This window comes from Myotis lucifugus, unplaced genomic scaffold (genome assembly GCF_000147115.1).
Source record: "Myotis lucifugus unplaced genomic scaffold, Myoluc2.0 scaffold_914, whole genome shotgun sequence".
NCBI classification, from domain to species: domain Eukaryota; kingdom Metazoa; phylum Chordata; class Mammalia; order Chiroptera; family Vespertilionidae; genus Myotis; species Myotis lucifugus.
Window position 1 is genome coordinate 88,706 of NW_005871962.1, and position 21,825 is coordinate 110,530.

At 45.0% G+C, this 21,825-nt stretch overlaps 1 protein-coding gene across 1 annotated transcript in view; it reads left to right on the top strand.

Annotated features, from left to right (window-relative positions):
- The first annotated feature begins 6,020 nt into the window (after nucleotides 1-6,020).
- Nucleotides 6,021-21,825, top strand: part of LOC102438492 (maestro heat-like repeat-containing protein family member 1) — a 48,371-nt gene continuing 32,566 nt past the window's right edge. The window contains exons 1-13 of the mRNA XM_023747577.1: nucleotides 6,021-6,035; nucleotides 6,589-6,667; nucleotides 7,211-7,321; nucleotides 8,138-8,211; nucleotides 10,803-10,919; nucleotides 11,148-11,192; nucleotides 12,023-12,167; nucleotides 12,848-12,891; nucleotides 13,578-13,737; nucleotides 14,218-14,270; nucleotides 14,854-14,961; nucleotides 18,518-18,634; nucleotides 21,457-21,579. Coding sequence (XP_023603345.1) covers nucleotides 6,021-6,035; nucleotides 6,589-6,667; nucleotides 7,211-7,321; nucleotides 8,138-8,211; nucleotides 10,803-10,919; nucleotides 11,148-11,192; nucleotides 12,023-12,167; nucleotides 12,848-12,891; nucleotides 13,578-13,737; nucleotides 14,218-14,270; nucleotides 14,854-14,961; nucleotides 18,518-18,634; nucleotides 21,457-21,579 — 1,191 coding nt within the window. The remainder of the gene's footprint in view (nucleotides 6,036-6,588; nucleotides 6,668-7,210; nucleotides 7,322-8,137; nucleotides 8,212-10,802; nucleotides 10,920-11,147; nucleotides 11,193-12,022; nucleotides 12,168-12,847; nucleotides 12,892-13,577; nucleotides 13,738-14,217; nucleotides 14,271-14,853; nucleotides 14,962-18,517; nucleotides 18,635-21,456; nucleotides 21,580-21,825) is intronic.

The following is a 21,825-nucleotide window of genomic DNA, read 5'->3' on the forward strand; positions in this document are numbered from 1 at the left end:
AAACTAAAATGTCCAATACCCAATAAGGTAAGTTTACAATGAGTCACATTAATTTTTTTTTAAATCACCAGGCATGCTTAGAAGCAGGACACTATGGCCTGTTATAACGAGAAAAATAATAAAAAACTGACCCAGAACTCACAGAGATGTTAGAAGTAACAGACAAGGACATTTAAACAGATATTATAACTGGTTTTGTTGGATTAAAAACTAGTAGAAAGATTAAGTAAATAAGTAAAAACCAGGAAAAATGTATTTTAAAAGGACCCAAATTGAACTTCTAGAGTTAAAGACTAGAATATCTGTGATGAAAAACACTGGATAGTATTAATGACAGATTAAACATTGCAAAAGACAATACTGGTTAATTGAAGACTGCAATAGAAATTACACAAAATGAAACAGAACAAATGAAAAAATAAATAAAGAAGAAAGCATCAGCCTGGCCAGAGTGGCTCAGTGGTTGAGCGTTGACCTATGAGGCAGGAGGTTATGGTTTGATTCCAGGTCAGGGCATATGAGCACGTTGCAGGCTTGAACCCCAGTGGGGGGCATGCAGGAGCCAGCCAATCAATGATTCTCTCTCATGGTTGATGTTTCTATCTCTCCCTCTCCTTTTCTTTCTAAAATCAATAAAACAGTAAATTAGGGAAAAAAGCATCAGTGAGGCATGCAACAACTTTAAGCAGCCTAATTTATGTGCAATATGAGTCCCCATATAAAGGAAGAGACAGAAAATGTATTTGAAGAAATAGTGGCTGAACAATTCCCAAATCTGAAGAATAGAATAAACCTACAGATCCAACACAGTCAATGAACCCAACACAAGAAATAAAAAAAACGACTCCAAATCATGTCACAATCAAGTTTCTCAAAACCAGTGGAAAAGAAAAAATGATTTTTTAACACCTTTCGTACCGCTCACGAGCTTTCTCGTGTTTCACGCGCCATCTGTTATGGACCTTAGATGTCAATACACTGTCTTGTCCACATCGAATGAAGCGATCTCATTGGTGGAAACCGTGCATGTCAATCTACGAAAAACTATATAATTACACAAACCCATAAAGCATTGCAGTTACATTGTATTTTGGTCATTCGAATAGTCTTCGTCTTCAAGTTCCTGGCACTTTTAATAATGCTTTCTTTCAGAAAAAGGAAGGAAACCAACGAAACTGATACACTTTCTTTCGTGTTGTTCCATTCTAAGAAAAACGATGAAATGGACAAAAAAAGTAGTGCTGTACCTTATAAACTGTGGACTTTTCAATTCATTTAGAGTGTACAACGTCCTCAATCCTCAAGCAAAAATGAAGTATAAACAGTTTCTGCTATCGGTGGTGAGAGACTGGATAACGGATGACAAAAATGAAGGCTCTCCGGAACCAGAGACAAATCTGTCCAGCCCTTCCCCTGGGGGTGCAAGGAGAGCTTGGCTCAGTGGATAGAGCGTCGGCCTGCGGACTGAAAGGTCCCAGGTTCGTTTCCGGTCAAGGGCATGTACCTGGGTTGCGGGCACATCCCCAGTGGGGGATGTGCAGGAGGCAGCTGATCGATGTTTCTCTCTCATCGATGTTTCTGACTATCTCTCTCCCTTCCTCTCTGAAAAAAAAATCAATAAAATATATTAAAAAAAAAGAGCTTCACAGATAAGAAAACGCTAAAAGAGTTCATCACCACCAAACCAGTATTATATGAAACGCTGAAAGGTACCCTTTAAGAAGAGGAAGAAGAAGAAAAAGGTAAAGATACAAATTATGAACAACAAATACACATCTATCAACAAGTGAATCTAAAAATCAAGTGAATAAGTAATCTGATGAACAGTATGAACTGGTGATTGTAATAGAATCAGGGACATAGAAAGGGAATGGCCTGCCTATTCTTGGGGGGGGGGGGGTGTGGGGGGTGCGGGAAGAGATTGGACAATAATCGTGCACCTATGGATGAGGACAGTGGGTGGGGAGTGAGGACGGAGGGTGGGGTGGGAACTGGGTGGAGGGGAGCTATGGGGGGAAAAAAGAGGAACAAATGTAATAATTTGAACAATAAAGATTTAATAATAATAAAAAAATACAACTAAAAGACAAAACGGACATCATCCAGAACCACAGGAAGGCTGGCTGAGTGGAAATTCTACAACTAGAAGGAAAGAGAAAAGCACACTGAGACTCAGAGGAGGTGCAGAAGTAAAGTGCAGAGGTACGGAGGCGCACACTGAAAGGGCTGGCAACTGAGGACTCGGTTGTTTTTTTCAGTTGGGGGGAGACTCAAGCTCCCGACGGCCCTGACTCCAGTTCCGGGAGAGTCTCTGGATACCCAGACTCATACGGGGAGAAACTGGACTGTCTGACAGGGGGAGAACTCAAGGGCGGCTTTCTCTCAGAGGTGCTTGCAGCGATTACCCCTGCCACTGAGACCCGGGACCTCTTAGGGCAGTGCTGAGGATCAGCCATAGTTATTTGCTCCACCCTGTTGATTACCTGGACCCATGCTCCATCCAAGCTGTGTGCAGAGGCTTTTGCATTAGAATGCCATAGCCCTTTGCAATCTAAAATTACCTAACAAACTGCAGCTGGGTCAGAGAGATCCAGATCATCCAAAAGAAGGCCCAAGGCCCCACAGCAGACTGCATTGCTTCACAGCTGGGCCTCATCTGGGCACCTCCAAATCCCAAACAAAGCAGAGGAATCTGCAGATCTCTCCATAGCTCCTGCTGGGTAGCCTCAGGCAGAGGCTAAATTAGCACCTCCTTAGAGATCCAAGTGCCAGTGTACCCAGTGGTCAGAGTGGGACCATCCAGATTACAACTCCTCAGATCCATAAGGGACACACTCAGGGGGCAGACTCAGTGAGCACCAAAGCCCCACTGAAACAAGTCTTGCCCCACAAGGATGTCTCCAGCATAGAAGTTCTCCCATCGTAGACACAGCTGAATCTCACAGCCAATTGGCCTGGAGTTCAATTCCTCCCAGTGATACCAACTACAATCAAGGCTTAACTACAACAAGACTGTGCACACAGCCCACAAAGGGGTGCACCAAGAGTGTCCACCTCAGGTTATTGGGGAGGCTGAGCCACTGGGCCCTATAGGGCACCCAGCACAGAAAGCCACTCTATCAACACAGGGAAGCATAAAAAATGTGGAGACAAAGAAACAGGTCACAAATGACAGAAATGGAGGAAAGCAAACTATTACATATAGAGTTCAAAACCACGGTTTTCAGGTTTTTCAAGAATTTTCTAGAAACTGCTGATAAATTTAGTAAGACCCTCAATAATTCTAGTGAGAGCATCGATAAATTTAGTAAGACAGTCAATAAGTCTAGTGATACCCTCAAGGATATGAAAAAGGACCAACTAGAAATTAAGCATACACTGACTGAAATAAAGAATATTATATAGAGATCCAACAGCAGACTAGAGGATACCAAGAATCAAGTCAAGGATTTGAAGTATGAAGAAGTAAAAAACAGCCAACCAGAAAAGAAAAAAGAATCCAAAAATAATGAAGATAGTGTAAGGAGCCTCTGGGACAACTTCAACCATACCAACATCCCAATTATGGTGGTGCCAGAAGAAGAGAGAGAGCAAGATATTGAAAACCTATTTGAAAAAATGATGACAGAAAACTTCCCCTACCTGGTGAAAGAAATGGACTTACAAGTCCAGGAAGTGCAGAGAACCCCAAACAAAAGGAATCTAAAGAGGACCACACCAAGACACATCATAATTAAAATGCCAAGAGCAAAAGACAAAGAGAGAATCTTAAAAGCAGCAAGAGAAAAACCCTAGTTACCTACAAGGGAGTACCCATACGATTGTCAGCTGATTTCTCAACAGAAACTTTGCAGGCCAGAAGGGAGTGGCAAGAAATATTCAAAGTGATGAATAGCAAGAACCTACAACCAAGATTAGTCTACCCAGCAAAGCTATCATGTAGAATTGAAGGTCAGATAAAGATCTTTACAGATAAGAAAAAGCTAAAGGAGTTCATCACCACCAAACCAGTATTGTATGAAATGCTGAAAGGTATTCTTTAAGAAGAGGAAGAAGAAAAAGGTAAAGATACAAATTATGAACAACAAATACGCATCTATCAACAAGTGAATCTAAGAATCAAGTGAATAAATAATCTGATGAACAGAATGAACTGGTGATTATAATAGAATCAGGGGCATAGAAAGGGAGTGGACTGACAATTCTCGGGTGGAAAGGGGTGTGGGGGTGCAGAAAGAGACTGGACAAAAATCGCACACCTATGGATGAGGATGAGGGGGTGGTAAGGGCAAAGGGTGGGGTGGGAACCAGGTGGAGGGGAGGTATGGGGGGAAAAGAGGAACAACTGTAATAATCTGAACAATAAAGATTTAAAAAAATAAAAAATAAAATAAAATGTACAGTTTACACATGTGAAAACTAAGGCTATTTGCAGCTTCTCATACAAGTGAGAAGAATCCTATCTAATAAAAGAGAAAAGGGGTAATTAACCGTACCTCCGCTATGCTTCCCATTCGCTAATCAGCAAGATATGCAAATTAACTGCCAATAAAGAAGGCGGCCGGCAGCCACGCAGCTGAAGCGAGCAGGATGCTTGCTTGCTCCAGTGATGGAGGAAGCCAAGGTTCCCCGCCTGCAGTGGCCCGGCTCTGAGCTCCGAAAGCAACAGCTCCAAAAGCAACAAAGTTTCAATTATAGAAGCTAAACAAACCCCAGATAACTGCTTTCAGCCAGCTGCAGCCTCAGGTCTAGAGCGAGCAGGACGGCAACAAAGTTTCAATTTTAGAAGGTAAATAAATCCCAGAATAAAAAAAAAAGGAAAAAAAAAAGGAGAGGTTGGGAGCTTCAGTCGCTGGCCAGCCTGAAAACGGCCCTCATCCCCTCACCCAGACTGGCCAGGCACCCCAGTGGGGACCCCCACCCTGAAGGGGGTGTGACCAGCTACAAACAGACATCAGTCCCTCACCTAGGCACCCAAGTGGGACCCCCACCCTGTTCTGGGACACCCTTCAGGGCAAACCAGCCGGCCCCCACCCGTGCACCAGGCCTCTATCCTATATAGTAAAAGGGTAATATACAAACTGACCCTAACAGCAGAGAGACTGGGAATGACTGGTCACTATGACACACACTGACCACCAGGGGGCAGATGCTCAATCCAGCAGCTGCCCTCTGGTGGTCAGTTAGTTCCCACATGGGGGTGCTCTGCTCAGCCACAAGCCAGGCTGATGGCTGCCAGTACAGCAGTGGTGGTGGGAGCCTCTCCTGCCTCCTCAGCAGCGCTAAGGATGTCCAAATGCAGCTTAGGTCTGCTCCCCGCTGGCAAGTGGACATCCCCCTAGGGCAGCCAGGCTGCCAGAGGGATGTCTGATTGCCAGCTTAGGCCCCATTCCCCCAGGGAGTGGGCATAAGCCAGCAGGTGGTCATCCCGGAGGGGTCCCAGACTGGGAGAGGGCACAGGCCGGTCTGAGGGACCCCCCCCCCCCAAGTGCACAAATTTTTGTGCACCTGGCCTCTAGTAAAAACATAAAACAATACAATTCACTAGGTAAAGGATAGATATTTAGGCTTTAAAACGTGGTTTTCCGAATTTTGAAAGTCAGAAAATAGAACCAGTTCTTTCTTTGACCATGATTTCTTTATCCTATTTCTTTGAAGTCAGCCAACACCTGCCATGTTGAGTTGCTCTAACAGTTACCGTGAAATAATGAGGTTATTTGAAAGTAAGTGTAGCTTCTTGGGTGAGGAGGAAGAACAGGTCATGGCTGTATTTGGCTATGGAAAAACTAGCCCCTGGGCCTTCTTGAAAAGGTCCAAGAGGGCAGTGTGAACTGTGATATTGGGCCACCTCTGAGAGGAGATCTGAGGACAGAGGCTTTCCTTTGAGGCTGTGGCAAGGGCTGGCTGAGTGGCTGACTCTGTCCTTACACACACAGTGTACCTGCCAACTGGTAAATGCTCTGGCGCTCAGCGGCTGCGGAGGTATAAACTTGGAATCCCAGCTGGAAAACATTACTGGCATGCTGTTCCAGCAGGTGAGTGCTGGGGGCTGCAGGTATCCTGGGCTTGGTCTTCCCCTCTTGTTTGAAGGTGATGGTTACCCCAGAGCAGATCACTACCTCCACACTGCCCTGGGCTTTTGTCATGGTGACCGTAACTGCACACACCTCAGGCTTCCCTGCCTGGATTCTAGTCACAGAGTGGATATTCTCTATGAGGTAAATTGAATACATTTCTGTATGTTTCTGGGGGTGGAGGCCATTGTTGCTCCCTCTAAACTGGTTAAGGGCAGAGAGTCCAAACCGACCCATTAGGCCTGTGGGAAATGGCAGGCCCTCTGTGTTGTAGCCTAGAGGAGGAAGAGGACAATTGAACATTTTGCTTAAAGGTGTTACCGTCCATATATTTGCTGGCCACTGTCTTCTTTTCTTTGGGGCTGTGTAGGTGTATTCCTGGGTCCTATTTTCACATCCTCCTTATGGACAAGTGCCGCACTTTTTCTGGCTGCATACCTCAGTTTCTCCATCCATGCCCAGAGCCCCAGACTTTTCAGTGCTCCCAGGTCTGATGCCCTTGGTCTCCCCACAGCTTTCTGAACGAGTGAACCCAGCAGACCCTCACTCTGTGGAGAACCACAGCCTCGCCCTGAGGGCTTTCTTCATCATGGGTAAGTCCACACATTTTCCTAACCCCAGGTATGGGTCTGGGGACTTTGTACTCCATGGGAGGCTAGGTTCCCAAGACCGCCTTCTTTCCTTAAGACAAGATGCAAAGTAATCCATGTAAAGTTTGCCTGAAATTCAATGAATCTCCAAGGGCACAGACATTCTCCCTTCCCTATCCCTTTTGTTACCACTCCCTTCCCCTGGGATTGGCTTCCCGTTCTCCTTTGGTGATCCTGAGCTCAGAAAGGTGATACTGTGATTAGAGCACTGATGGTCAGGAAAGAGGTTCTGACCTAATTGGTGATCATATGGTGGGGCATGGGAGGGACAGGCCTAGGTTAGGAAAAGCATCTGCCCCCAAGCGTGGCACATGGTAAATGCTGGACAAACACTGGCTCTCTTTCTTCCTGCTTCTTTCTCCAACCTAATAGACCCTATTTATCCAGCCCATGGCATCAGTGGTTTGCTGTGAGCATGATTTACTTCTACACACCACCTCCCACTTAAACATACCCCTGACTCCCTTTATTCATGCCCTCTAATAGCCAAGTTATACCAGGATCAGATGGTATCCCTATTACTAACCGCCATGGAATCCAGTGATCCAGCCAAGATGGAATCAGCCCTTCAAGCGTTCACAGATGTGTTCCAGGAATGTGAGTGGGAACCCAGCCTGGTCCTAGGGATCTTCTCAGGAAATATCCTTGCTCTCTCTCTCTCTTTCAATAAAATAAAAACAACATATCCTTTGGGTGAGGATTATAAAAACTAAAAATGTAGGTAACATCAATTCTTACCTTTAGCCATTTTTAGTGGGAATTAAAGGACAAAACATATCTTGGATTGTAGGTTTTAACTTCAATCAAGTGTCCATCAAAACATTGCTGTGTGACTAACAGTACGAAGCACAAAAATTACACACTTAAATAAGATATGGTCTTTGTTCTGAGGAGCTCAGTCAAGTAGGGAATATGAGACTGTTCACACAGCAAAAGGATACAGGATAATAGCTGATAAACTACTTAAATGTGATGGCAATGGGCAACAGGAAGGGAGAAGGCGTCAGTCAGGAGATGGGACAGACTCTGTGTAGGAGCTGTGCTGAGAGTAGAAAGGAGACTGAGTCAGCAAAAGGAATTCACACAGAAGAGCAGTGCTGGCAGTTCTAAAGGTTGAGATAGGCAGAGGGTGAGCAGAACAGCTCCGCCAATGAGGTAGACTTGTGTGGTCAGCTGTGGGAGTCTGGCAAGCTCTGAGGGGCAAGTGCTAGCTTGATGAAATACTGTTTTAGGTCACTTTTTAGTCTGGTTTGAAGCAGAGGGGTGGTGGAGATAGCATCTTGGGTTTGATCTGGCCTTGAAGAGCAGGACTGTATCTAAAATTTCTCCTGGCTGTCTGTCTTCTCATGCCTCCCAAAGCAACAAAGGGGGAGGAAGGAGACTGACCGCTCCGCATGTCTGTCTCTCCTCTAGTGCCTCAGACCAAGAAGCTGCAGCGCATGGTACTGAATTCAACCATTCTGGTGATTCAGGAGGACCTCAAACCAGTGAGCAGAGTGGCAGAATGTTGGGGCTGGGAGGGCAATTGCTGATTTGAGAACTTGAGGTGTGGTAAGATGGAGAGGGGGAGGTTTGGGGGAATGAAGAGAGAGGTAAGGCCCCCTTGCCAATCTAGTTCTGGCCTCAGACTTCTGCCCATGGGTTACATTTGGGCTTGTCAAAACCTGAGAAAGGTTTGAGAAGTGAACAGGTGGTTGCTTCCTATTTTCTGAGCCTTTTCTGTGGGCAATACTGTGGTGAGCCCAGTAGGGACATGGAGCTCTGAAAGATATTAATTTTCCCCCCAGAGAATTCACAGTTTGGTTAGGGAGAGAAGCTGAAACATCACATCTTGCATGTGGTCTGAGAAGATATATATATATATATATATATATATATATATATATATATATTAATATATGCTTTTCTTTATATATCTATATATATATATGTAAATTCTTTCTTTAAAATTTTTATTCAATTACAGTTGATATACAATATTATATTAGTTTCACGTGTACATCCTAGGGATTAGACATTTATTTATATAACTTATGAAGTGATCACCCCAATAAATCTAGTATACACCCAGCATAGTTATTACAAAATTATTGACTATGTTCCCTATGCTGTACTTTACATCCCATGACTATTGTATAATTACCAATTTGTACTTCTTAATTCCTTCACCTTTTCATCCATCCACCCACTCCCCTCCCATTTGCCAACTGTCAAAATGTTTTCTGTGTCTATGAGTCTGTCTCAGTTCTGCTTGTTCATTTATTTTGTTTTTTATATTCCACAACTAAGTGAAATCATATTGCATTTGTCTTTATCTGTTTGACTTATTTCACTCAGTACAACACCCTCTGCCAATGGCCAGATTTCATTCTTTTTAAGGGTTGAGTCATATTCCACTGTATATATGTACCACTTCTTCTTTACCCATTCCTCTATTGATGGACACATAGGTTGTTTCCAGATCTTGGCTATTATAAATAATGCTGCAAGAAACATATGGATGTATATGTCTTTTCAATTTAGCGTTTTGGGTTTCTTGAGATAAATATCCAAAAGTGAAATTGCTGGGTCCTCCTTTGGCTCTCTGTATAGTCTTTGTTTTAAAGTCTATTTAGTCTGATGTAAGTATTGGTACTCCAGCTATTTTTGTTTTGTTACCATTTTCATGAAATACCTTTAGCCATCCCTTTATTTTCAGTCCGTGTATGTGTCTTTTGACCTGAAGTGACTCTCTTGCAAATGGAAGCATCTTGTGTTCTTATCCATTCAATCATCCTATGTCTCATGATTGGAGCACTTTATTCATTTGCATTTAAAGTAATTGTTGATAGATATGTACTTACTGCCATTTAATTATTCATATTTTTGATATTCCTTTCTTCTTCTCCTTAAAGAAGTCCCTTTAACATTTCTTGTAATATTAGTTTGGTGTTGATGAACTCCTTTAGCTTTTCTTGTCTTGGAAGCCTTATCTCTCCTTGGGTTCTAAAGGACAGCCTTGCTGGTTAGAGTGATTTTGGTTGTAGGTCTTTGCTTTTCATTACTTTGAATATATCTGGCCAGCAAAGTTCCTGTTGAGAAATCAGCTGGGAGCTCCCTTGTAGGTAACTAACTGTTTTTCTCTTGCTGCTTTTAAGATTCTCTCTTTGTCTTGAACATTCTGCATTTAATTATGATGTGTTTAGTGTGGGCCTCTTTGGGTTCATCGTGTTTGGGACTCTCTGCACTTCCTAAACTTGTATGTCTATTTCCTTTACCAGGTGAGGGAAGATTTCTATCATTATTTTTTTCAAATAAGTTTTCAATTCCTTCCTATTTCTCTTATCCTTCTGGCACCTGATGATACGAATATTTGTATGCATGATATTGTCCCAGATGCCCCCAAACTATCCTCATTTTTTTGGGTCCTTTTTTTTTTGCTGTTCTAATGAGGTGTTTTCTGCTACCTTATCTTTCAAATTGCTGACTCAATATTTTGTGAGAAACCATATTTTTTAAAAAGCTCTTCAGACAGGGCTGGAGACAGCAGAGACTGCTTCAGTTCTGGATCACACAGAATAGGGGAACAGGAGAAGAGGAGAGCAGTGGTTTGGGGTACCAAATGCACGACAATAGCATCATCCCTAAAAATACATCCTCAGAAGGTTAATAGAAAGCTTGGAATCTTGAGGGATGGGCCCTCAGGACTTGTGGGATTTGTTCCTGGCTTTCCCTAGGAAGGCCAGACCATGGGACTTTCCTGGACTCAGATTCTCCCCCAATCCCACACTCCTGCTAATTTTCATATCTCTGGGGAAATAAGGTGAGGGCAAGGTAAGTACTAGAGTTCTCCATGGAGGTGGTGGGAGCTGAAGCGGTTAGAACTTCAGGGCAAAGTACAGAAGTGGTCAGGGTTAGTGGCTTGCGGTCTGTCATTATCGAGAGCCCACTGTAGAGTCTCACTGGGTTTGGTGTCAGGAGATCTGATCCCCTCACCTGCCTTGGTCCTCTGTGTCCTCACCTGGATTATGGAGGGTCACACTGGGAAGTCCCTGACATTCCTTTCTGTCTTGTCATGTGATGGTCTGTGACTCCACAGGTGCCGAAGTTCCTCGTGCACTTCATTGAGATACTGGGTCAGCATAACTACTTGGCCTTGCCCCAGGGGAACACTCTAATCAGCTATATCATCAAGCTTGTGGAGACTGACTCATCAGTGAGCAAGGGACTGGGCAGGGAGGGGACCGAGGATGGGAGCACACCTCAGGGGATAGAACAAGAGGAAGGCAGGGTTGGGAGCAGGAGGGAAACAGGAGGGTATGCCTGGCACATGTGAAGGGTCTTTGGTCTGTAAAACCCTAAGCAGTGAGCCAGGGAAGGCTGTGAACCCAGAGACTTAGCTAGCATTGGTTTTAGATTTAAATCTTTCCTTTTCTTATCCTAGAATGAAGAGGACATCCGAATAATGTGTTCCAGAATCCTACAGATGGTATAAACAGCTAGGGCCAAACAGGCCTCTCCATTTCCTCCTCCCCTGGCTCCCCAGATTACTACCCTGACCCTGCCCCCACCCCTGACTGCCTCCCACTTTCCCCTTCCATCAAATGCCTTGTGGTGTCTCTGTCCCCTCAACCCACCTGCATTTCATTCCCTACAAGTGCCTGGGGTTCCACTGAGAAGTGCTCAGGGCAGCAAAAGAGGGTCTCTGGGTGTGGATTTGGAAGCCAGAGTCTGAGTCCTGATCAGCCAGTTTTCTAGCTGTAAAATCTTGAATAACTTGTTCTCCCAGCTGCAGTGTCTTCTTTTTTTAAAAAGGGGGTGGTTATATTTCCTGACTGTTCTCAGCAACCTCCAGGGGTTCTGGGAGGCTCATATGAACTGATTTGCATCAGAGCTGAGGAAAGGGCTGTGTTGTGGGAGGGAAAGGACTTAAGATTCACTCTCCCTCCCAGTGAGCTCTGCCTCCTGACCTTCAGCATGTCTCTGACTCTGGAAGGTTCCTCAATGAAGGTGATTACAAGTCACACATTCCAAATTTCAAGAAGTCCTCATCTGTCAAGTCAACTTATGCCTGCTATAAGTTTAATCAGGACCTTGGTTATACTTTTCCAACATGCAGTGAGGGGTTGGGGGTGGGGTGGGGGAGAGAGAGAAAGAAGAGGGAGAGAAGGGAAAGAATGGATATGAATGGGTTAAGGGGGCTCTGTATACAGGCCTCAAATACTCGGTCCAGAAAGGGAGACAAGGTCTTGGGGTTGGAGACTGATGACGGGCTGACTTGGGGCTTGGCATTGAAATTCTTGCCACATCTCCTGCCAGGTATCTTTGCCCAAACTGGTCACGTTGGTGTGTGAGCCCAACAACACCTTGGCCTTTGTGCCTCTGTGTAAGGCAGCCACACAAATGGCTCTGAAGGCCCGTTCCCTGGGACAGGTTCCTTACCTCAGCAGCTTTCACCAGGATCGTAAGTACAAGGGTGGGGCAGCCTGTGGAGAGGTGCTCACTGTGAAATTAAGTCTGTTTGTGGGCATGGAGTGTTGTAGTTGGGGGCTGGCTGAGACACTGCAGGGGTGATGGTTGTGGGGAAGAGGATGAAGAGGATGGTGGAGATGGGGTTGTAGGTTCCATGCTTGGGCCATGATGGGAAGAGTAAGGCAACTACTTAAGGCCATTTGGCTTCATGAATGAAAAGGGGATGCCTCTCAAAGTCACAGTTCCTTCTTGCCTTCACTCCTTATTATAAAACACTTGATTCAAGATGTACAAACATTGTTAATTACAAAGTCATGAATACACACACTCCTGACCCTTAGTTCTTCCTTTGCCCTAACTCTGAGCCTCACTCTGTGCTCACCCCATCCCTGACCTTTAACCCCAGTGGGACTTAGGGTTAGAGTTAGGATGTCTGTTCAGCATACCATTGGTGTGTGTGTGTTTTTTAAAGGCTGAAGATATAATGGTTTGTGTTTTAGTCTGAATCAAAATGTCACAGCTCCCGTGGCATTGACACTGATGTTCCCTCTCCTCTTTGCTCTTTCTCCTCGTCTAAAGTACTGACGGGGAGCTGCCAGTGGAGGCTGGGGGTTGAGTATCCTGAAGTGTGCACTGACTCTGTCCTCTTCTTTTATCCTCTCTCTAACTTAGCTACCGAATACATTTCCCCTCAGAGACTCCTGACCCATCTTGTGGTAAGTGATGCCAGAATGAGTACTACAGTCATATATTCTTCCATCCACTCATCAACCCATCCATCCATCCACTCATTTCACAAAGAGCTGGTTACTACTTTGTCTCAGGCATTATGCTGGGTATGGAATAATGAGATAGGGGCCAAAGAGCATGGAGGAGGGACCTGGGAGCATAGTGGTGAGGCCTCGAGATGAGGATGTGGGCAATGGGAAAGGCTTGCCTTTCTCCTGTGTGGCCTTATTGTGAGCTGCTCTCTGTTGACCGTGGACAAGCCCACATACCTTTCTGGATCTCTGTTTTGAGTTTCTCTATTAGCCCAGACATTATGTGCTAGAAATATGCACACTTGGAATGACAAAGGTAGACCTACCCTTGAGGTGTTCACAGACTTAGTGGGGAAGACAAGTGTGGGAATAGCTATCTACAGCCTAGTGTGACACATGTACTAATAGATGAATACATAAGGTGCAACGGGACTTAGAAGAACAACAGGCTCACATGGTCTCCAGGAGGCAGGAAGGCATCACAGAAGAGGTGATGTTTCCAGAGCATCTGGGAGGATGTAGGAGTTCAACAGGTGGCAAAGAATGGGCAGGGCCTAAGCTCCAGCTCTACCATTCTATGGATTTGCTTTCATTTTCTTTCTTCTTTTAAATATTTTCTCTGCCTCCTGCTTGCTTCTCAGATGTGTTCCCGGAAGCCCTACAGGGAAAAGGAGTTTGGTACAAGCTCTCTGAGGCTACTATCTGCCCTGCATCCTATCACTTCTCTGCATCCTATTATAAACCACAGTGTTGGCCAGCTGTGGAGGAAGGTGATCCCACAGATGTTGGAGATACTGGATGGTAAGGGCTTGGTTAGCAGGGGGAGGAATGAAGCTGGGACAGTGGCCAGACTCCAAAAGAGATGGCGTCCCCAGGTGCAGGATGGACCTTCCTTAGGGTGAGGAGAACTGGAACCAGTCTCTCTGTCCCTTTGAGGTGCTATTGGATGGGTCTGCTTTTGGGGGCAATGTTGTGAACTGAGCAGAAACACAGTCCAAAGTTCTGTGGCTCCAGGGTTCCCAGAATGACTCCTGCACTTGCTTATGGGCAGAAGATCAGGGAAGAGTGTGGGCTTTGGAAACAGACCAGTTTTGTATCCTTGCTCTGACACTGGTCAGCTGTGTGTATTTGACCTTTGGAAAGTCATTCATCTTCTGGAGGCTCTGGAAAGTGGGAGAGCAGTTACCTTGTAGGCTGAGTGCCGCATAGTACTTAAATGTTTTCTTCTCCCTGGCTGGGACCTTCCGGTTGAGTGGGTCCCCATGCTCTCTCCTTTCCTAGATCATACTGAGAAGAGCCTGAATCAGGAGGAGTGGGTGGACAGGCTGTTCCTGGTAAGCACTCCCCAAGACCTCCCTCCCTCCACACTTGCCTTCTTTCCCATCTTCAAGTATCTGAGGGAGGATATCACCAGGCCCCCAGAGACTGAGGTCATGATCAAGGGCCTAACTGCTCAAACAAATCTCTTTCTGTGGTCCCCTTGCCTCCTGGCCTCTGCCTCAGAGTATTTGACTATGTGCTAAGTCTTGAGCCCCCTTCCATACCCTTACAACCCTATATCAAGGGGGAGTAAGGGAAAGGGCCATAGCTGTATGTCCTTGGGCAAGGTATTTAGCCTTTGCATGTCTCAGGTTCTTCATGGGTTAAATGGAAGTAACTCCTGCCTCCCAGAATTAAAAAGGATGATATCAGAGAGGACCTTGTAAATTGGAAAGGGCTTCACACATGTAATTGGCATTACCATCATTGTCACTGTAATGTCATTCTTCAGTCCTAACTCCCACCATGTGTTTCACCTCTTTATCCATATTTACAGGCCATAACCCCTGTCTCTTGCTTCTTCTTGACCCCACTTTTGTGGAGCAGAACAGCCTACCACTGTCCTTTGTGGTCCTCTTCTCCCTTCTTCTTCCTCAGTTTTTGAGTCAGTCATTAGTGGCTATTGATGATGACCGCTGGCAGGAGCAACTCATCAGAGTCATCTTGGAGAGGATCCGTTATTTCAGTGATGATGGTGATGAGAAGGTTTGTCTGGGTGTGTGGTGGTTGCAATGTGGGGGCGGGGGGAGTGCATTGAAGGTGGAGGATGGTGCTGAAGAAACCTGGTGCTCACACAGGTGCCTGAGGAAATGTGAATGAGTAAAGGCCTTGGGGAAAAAATAAACCAGTGTTCCTGCATCCTGGCAATCAAGGGGTGGAGAGGACCACAAACTGGTCGTCACACTGGCATGACAAAAATATCAAAAGTGTCTTACTTTTGCTTAGCCTTTTAGGCTTTATCAAGAACTTTGCCATCTATTGTCTTCATTGAAACCTCCTAATAGTCTTAATAGAATGAAGCTTGTACTTGGTGCAGTGGAAAGATTGTTGATTTTAGAGTCCTATTTAAGCAGTCAATTGAAGTAATATTTGAGGGCATCCCATAGACCAGTGATGGCGAACCTTTTGAGCTCGGCGTGTCAGCTTTTTGAAAAACCCTGATATTTGCAACCATAGTAAAACAAAGACTTATATTTTCGATATTTATTTTATATATTTAAATGCCATTTAACAAAGAAAAATCAACCAAAAAAATGAGTTCACTTGTCACCTCTGACACGCGTGTCATAGGTTTGACATCACTGCCATAGACTGTGCTTCATGTTGGGGATACAGAGTTGAGGAAGAAATATGGGCTCCTTTCCTCACAGAGTGCAAGGTTGTTGGTGGTGAAGGCCTGGGGTCCTGCCCTGGCTTTTCCATGTGCTCCCAATTTAGTCTTAATAAAGTGTCAACAATAAAGATTTTTAAAATATTAGCCTAAATAACCTATAGCTGTTGTCATCTCTACCTTGATGTTGAAGAAAGACAATCCAGGAGGATTTAAAATCTTAAGAAAATTATTGGTAAAACTGGCACCTGAATCCAAGTTTTTTTCTTCCTTTCTTTCTTTTTTTCTTCTTTACTTCCTTCCTTCCTTCCTACCTTCCTCCCTCCCTCACCTGAGGATATTTTCCCATTGATTTTTTAGGGAGAGTGGAAGAGAGACAGAAAGAGAAATATCTAGGTGAGAGAAACACATCAATTGGTTGCCTCCTGCATATGCCCTGACTAAGGACCAGGCCAGGGAGGAGGCTGCAACCGAGATATGTGCCCTTAACTGGAATCGAACCCTTCGGTCCACAGACCAACACTCTATCCACTGAGCCAAACTGGCTAGGGCCTGAATCCAGGTTTCTTGATTTTGATTCCTGTTTTCCTGTCACCGAGAAATACTTTATTTGAGCTCTGGAGGTTTCCAGGAAAGAGGCCTTATTTCTAAGACGGTTTGCTCTCTTATTATTAACAGTACTTATGAAGCACCTAATGTATGCACATCTTTGTGGTTGGTAGATTAGGGACACAAAATGAAGCAAGAGAGAATTGTGATCTTTTTAATTCAGTTATTTAAAAGGTGCACTATCCCTAGCTGGTTTTGCTCAGTGAATAGAGCGTTGGCCTGTAGACCGAAGGGTTCCGGGTTCGATTCCAGTCAAGGCCACATACCTTGGTGGCAGACTCCACCCTTTCTTGGTCCCTGTTCAGGGCGTGTGCTGGAGGCAACAATTGAGGTGTCTCTCTCACATTGATATTTCTCCCTGTCTTTCCCTCTCCCTTCTACTCTCTCTAAAAAAAATCAATGGAAAAATATCCTTGGATGAGGATTAAAAAAGAAGTGCACTAAATGCGTAGAGCAGAGCAGACACTGGGCTGGGCCCAAGGTATTCATGTAAAATCAGCCTCTGTCTTCAGGAAAGCATCATCTGCTTGAGTGAATAGACAAGAAAGTGGGCAATTATTCTAAGCCTTGTAGGTGTCAGGGTGGAAATATGCACTGTGTGCTTGGAAGCAGGGAGGAGGCCTGAGGGGGCTGGGCAGAGAAGCTTTGTCAGAGGCGATCCGCTGTTTAGGTTTGCTCAAGACTGTTTTGATGTTAGTCCTGAAAGTTCAGTGTCCGGGGAACCGCCTCAGTCCTGGGCAAAATGGGAAGACAAGTCTCCTGCAGAGGAGTGGATAAGTCTGGGAAGATGAGTAGTCTTTGCCAGTGAAGCAGAAAAGTAGGTGCCTTAGGTCAGGTTTAATTGATGCAGAGCCTAAGGTGAGGATTCTTGTCAAGTGACTTGGCGAGGAAATGCTCTCAGGAGAACTTGTGATAGAGTGAAGGGCACAGGATAGGGGAGAGGAGAAGCCAAGCCAGGATGTGGCCTGATCCCATGGGAGCCCTGCATGGAAACTGCAGAGTCTATCCTGCCTGGAGACAAGTGAGGGAGCTTTTGTACCCTCTGCCCCCCAGGTTGTTTGTCATTGGCCCAGGTTTCCAAGGTTGGTCCTGTGCAGGGAGGGGAGAGAGAACAATGTAGCGCCTGAGCATCTGGGGTAAGGAGGCCCCAGTCACCTCAGGACAGTTCTCCCCCAAGGCTGCAGGGAGTAGCTGTTCAGAAAAGTTCCTGCAGCCAGTTGAAGGGAAGGAACCCTAAGGTCTGGGCAAGGCACCATGAGCATCTGCTAGAGGGAAAAGATACCCATAAGAGGGGGAGTTAAGGCATTCATTGTACAGCCGGAATGTCCTGTTTGCCTACTGCCTCAGGCACTGATAGCAATGGGGCAGAGTAATGAACTGGGTAGACACTGCTCTTGAGCTCCATTCTCACCTGAGTTGTGGGGTTGGTGCAAGTTGGGAACTAACGGAACAAATCCACAGTCAAGATGAGAGATTATGATAAAGCCCTGAAAGAAGGAAACGGTGATGAGCTGGAGAGGGACTTCGGAGGTCAGAGCAGGCTCACTGAGGTGATATCTGAAAGATGAGAATGAGACATTTGTAAAAATATATATTTTATTGATTTTTCACAGAGAGGAAGGGAGAGGGATAGAGCGTTAGAAACATTGATGAGAGAGAAACATCGATCAGCTGCCTCCTCCTGGGGATGTGCCTGCTGGGGATGTGCCTGCAACCAAGGTACATGCCCTTGACCGGAATCGAACCTGGGGACCTTGAGTCCGCAGGCGGACGCTCTATCCACTGAGCCAAACCGGTTTGGGCAAGAGAATGAGACATTTTGAAGAGCCTGGGGAAGAGGGTTCTACTCAGAGAAAATGGGGAATACAGAGACCCTGAAGAAGGGAGTGGTGAGTCCACACAGTCTGGTATTACAAGGTAGACAGGACAGTGTGCAGTAAGCAAGGATAAAGGCCACTGAAATTCAGAGGAGGGAGAAAGAAGAATTACATAAAAGTTCTTCTTCAATTATACAATTTTGGTTTTAAAGTTATGCAAGTTTAAGGAACTTTTTAAATTTCCTAGCTGTAAGTGGGAGGTATGGGGGTCAGAGAAAGTTCCTAAAGGATCATCCCTAAGAGGCTGAGACATTGGAAAGGCAGCTTTCTCTTCCCTGTAACTTGAACCCCTGCTCTTTATGATCACTGCCTTATCCAGATGCCTCTAGAGAGCAAGGGCCAGGGTGGAGGATGGGGCTGTGGGCAAAGGTGGTGGCTAGTATAGGAAATGCTGCCCTACCCTCATTTCAAGCTATGCGTGACCCTGCCCTCCTACCTTTCCTAGGCTTTTCTCTATAAATTCTTTGGCTTCGCCCTGTGGACCTCAAGAAGTGAGAAACTGGTGAAGATGATGCTCTCCGCCATCCTTCAAACTTCCCATGAAAACGTGCAGGAGAGGGAGGTGAGGCAGAGTGCATTGGCCAAGCATTTTCAGGTTGAGTCAGGATGGCAAGGTGGCTAAAAGCTTGGGCCTGGCAAACCAGAGCACCTGGGTGAGAGTTCCAGCTCTGCCACCTACTCGCTTTGTGCCCTTGAGCAAGTTACCGAACCTCTCTGTGCCTCAGTTTCCTCCTCGTTAAGACAAGGCTATGGTACCTTCCTGATAGGATATTTCTTTAAAAGATTTATTGAATTTTAAGTAATTTTATATTTAGAGGAAAGTTGCAAAAATATCCTAAAGAATTCCTATTTATTCTTCTCCCAGATTCCCAAAATATAAATGTTTTTCCATGTTTGCTTTATCATTCTCTTTCTCATAAATTACATAATTTATTTACTAACATTATTACTATATTTTTTAAATCTGAAATGAAAGCTGCAGTCATGAAGCTCATTTACCCCTAAATACTCTAGTAGCTAAAAATAAAGATATTCTCTTACATAAGCACAGTGCAATGATCAAAATCAGGAAATTAACATTGCTACACCACTGATATGTAAATTATAGACCCAGTTTGAAAATCATTAATTGTCCCAACAATGTGTTTTCGAGAAAAAGAAAAATATTCTTTTTTTTTATTATTTTACTCCAGGGTCTAATTCAGAATCAAGCCGTGCATTCAGTTGTCATTTCTCTTTATTCTTCTTTAATCTGGAACAAGTTCCTAACCTTATCTTTCATGGCCTGGACATTTTAAAAATGCACAGACCCCTTATTTTGTACAATGTCTCTCGGTTTTGGTTTGTCTCATATTTTGTCATGATTAGATTCAGAGTGTGCATTGTTGGTGGAATACCACAGAAGTGATGTGTGTTGTAGGATGGTTTTGAGAATTAAAATGTAAAACCACTAAGAGCAATGCTGGTACATAAGCACTCTCTACTTGCTGATTACTGGTAGTGCTGGTGTTCATGCCCTAGGACCTCCCTCTCCAAGGCCCTTCTCCTGCCAGATTCCCAGAGCATCCATCAGGTCCACAATCAGCAACAGGTATTTACTAAGCCTGAGTTGCAAACAGTATCAATGAGGAGAAAGACATATACAGGAAGGAAACGGCTAACTATACTCAATGGCCTTCTAAAGGCTACATGAGCAGTCATTGTGGCATTGAGGCTTGCTGGGACTTGGGTTGGTTGGGGCGAGTTTAGGAGAAGGAGGGAGGCAGGTATTCCCAGTTGACATAACATTCTGAGTCAAGATTCAGGATCAAGACGTTGGGGAGCACATCTAGGGAACAGTCAGTGGTCCAGTGGGACTGGAGTGCAGTGTTCTTTGACAAGGAAGTAAAAGTGACCTCTTGCTAGCACTTGGGAACAGATTGAATGCAGAAGATAAAGTTAAGAGGGGAAAGGGCATCTGGGATGATTCTTGGGTTTCTGGTCCAAGTGGGAGGAGAATGGTATCCTTCCCTAAGACCAGGAACCCAGGACAAAGGGGGAGGAAGTAGATGTACTTAGTTTTTGACTGGGAGGGGTTGCAGTGTCAGGTGGACATGCACAGAAGCATGTAGACCTGGAACTCAAACCTGGGCTACGTGTCTAGATTTGGGAAACATAATTTCCCTGACTGTTAAATGGGGACGACAATATTTACCTCATTGCATTAGTGAGGATTAATCAAGTAACATGTATAAGGCTGGTAAACATTAAGCACTGATGTTCTGATGATGTCAGTTATGATGATGATATATGATGATGATGACCAGAAGGAGTGGTAGCCATGGCTAAGGGAGGACATAAGAAGAGGGACAGAATAGAACCCCCTTCTGATGCTCCACTAGCCCCTCTTTTCTAAAGAGATAAAAATTTCCCTTTATCTACCTGATATCCAATGGTCTACAAGTCCCACTAAAGTTTCATCCCTCTCCATGATCTGTGTGCTGGAGCCTGTCACTGTCCCGAGGCTCCCTCCATCTGTCTGCTCTTGCTGCAAAGTCTGAATGGTGGCCCTTCCAGCACAAATGAGCCAATTTGCCAACAGCTGGCACCTGAATGTCTGCTTGAGCATTTTCTTAGCTCTGTGCCCAGTCATCCTTGTTCAGTAAGCTCTAGGGAGGGACTCAGCTGACACTGAAGTCAAAAGGGCCTGCTATGAGGCTGAGGGGTTAAGTTAAAGACTGTTCCTGGCAGGAACCACAGAATCCCCAAGTCTTCATGCTTTTGACTCTCTCTAGGTTGTGATTCCCAAACCCACTGACACTGACAACATTACCACTGAGTTGTTTTGCCGTGATCTCCCATACAACACACTCAGAAACTCACTCTTTTCTCTCTCTCTCCAACGTAGACAGGCCTCTTTTTCACCTGCCTGTTTTGGTCAGAGTTACTGATGTTTCCTGTTCTCCTAAACTAGAAATATTAGCATTATCTGTAAGTCTTCCCTGTCTTCCATCTCCTCTCTGACTAGCTATCCAATCCTGTCAGCAAGGTGCCTGGGATTTGTTCTTCCTTCTGTTCCCTCCTCAGAGCAACCATTCTCTGAATTCCTAGTGCCTATAAAAGTATTCTCAAATGTACAGGGTTAGATTTGACAATACCAAGATTTTGTAAATCTGTGACTATGATTTTTCTTAATAATTGACTTCTTAAATTACTTCTCGCAAAGGTATTTGGTTCTTCACCCGGATTTTAAATAATTCAAATGTGGAGAACCAAATTCCCTTCCATTTCTTTCCTCTCCTTTCCCTTCCCCTTCCTCTATGTATATCCTGCTTGTGGGGGAACATAGCATGTGTCTGGTTCACCCTGAACTGTGGCATGGGGTTGAGGCTCTCTTTGTTACAGGGCATTGCTGTGGCATTCAGCGTCGTGTCCAGGAAACATCTGAGGACAGTCCTGGAGAAATTGAAAGTGTATAGTGCTGTACTCACTGACAAGGAGTCATCGTCCATCCTCACACTGGCAAAGGTGATGTCATTCCCAGGGTGCTCTACCAGCCTCCCATACAAAGCCTTCCAAGGCATCCCCATCACCCCAGCCTCCCATTTCTCTGAGGCCTTGTGACTCATCTATAAAAGCTTCTCTTTCCCTGGAAACAACTGTGGGAAAGTTTCATCCTCGATCCCTTTCTCTTGCCCTGCATTTCAGGCCCTGGTATCACCAGCTACATGCCCACCCTGTCCCCCAAGCTGCTCGCCATCCCACAGTCCCATC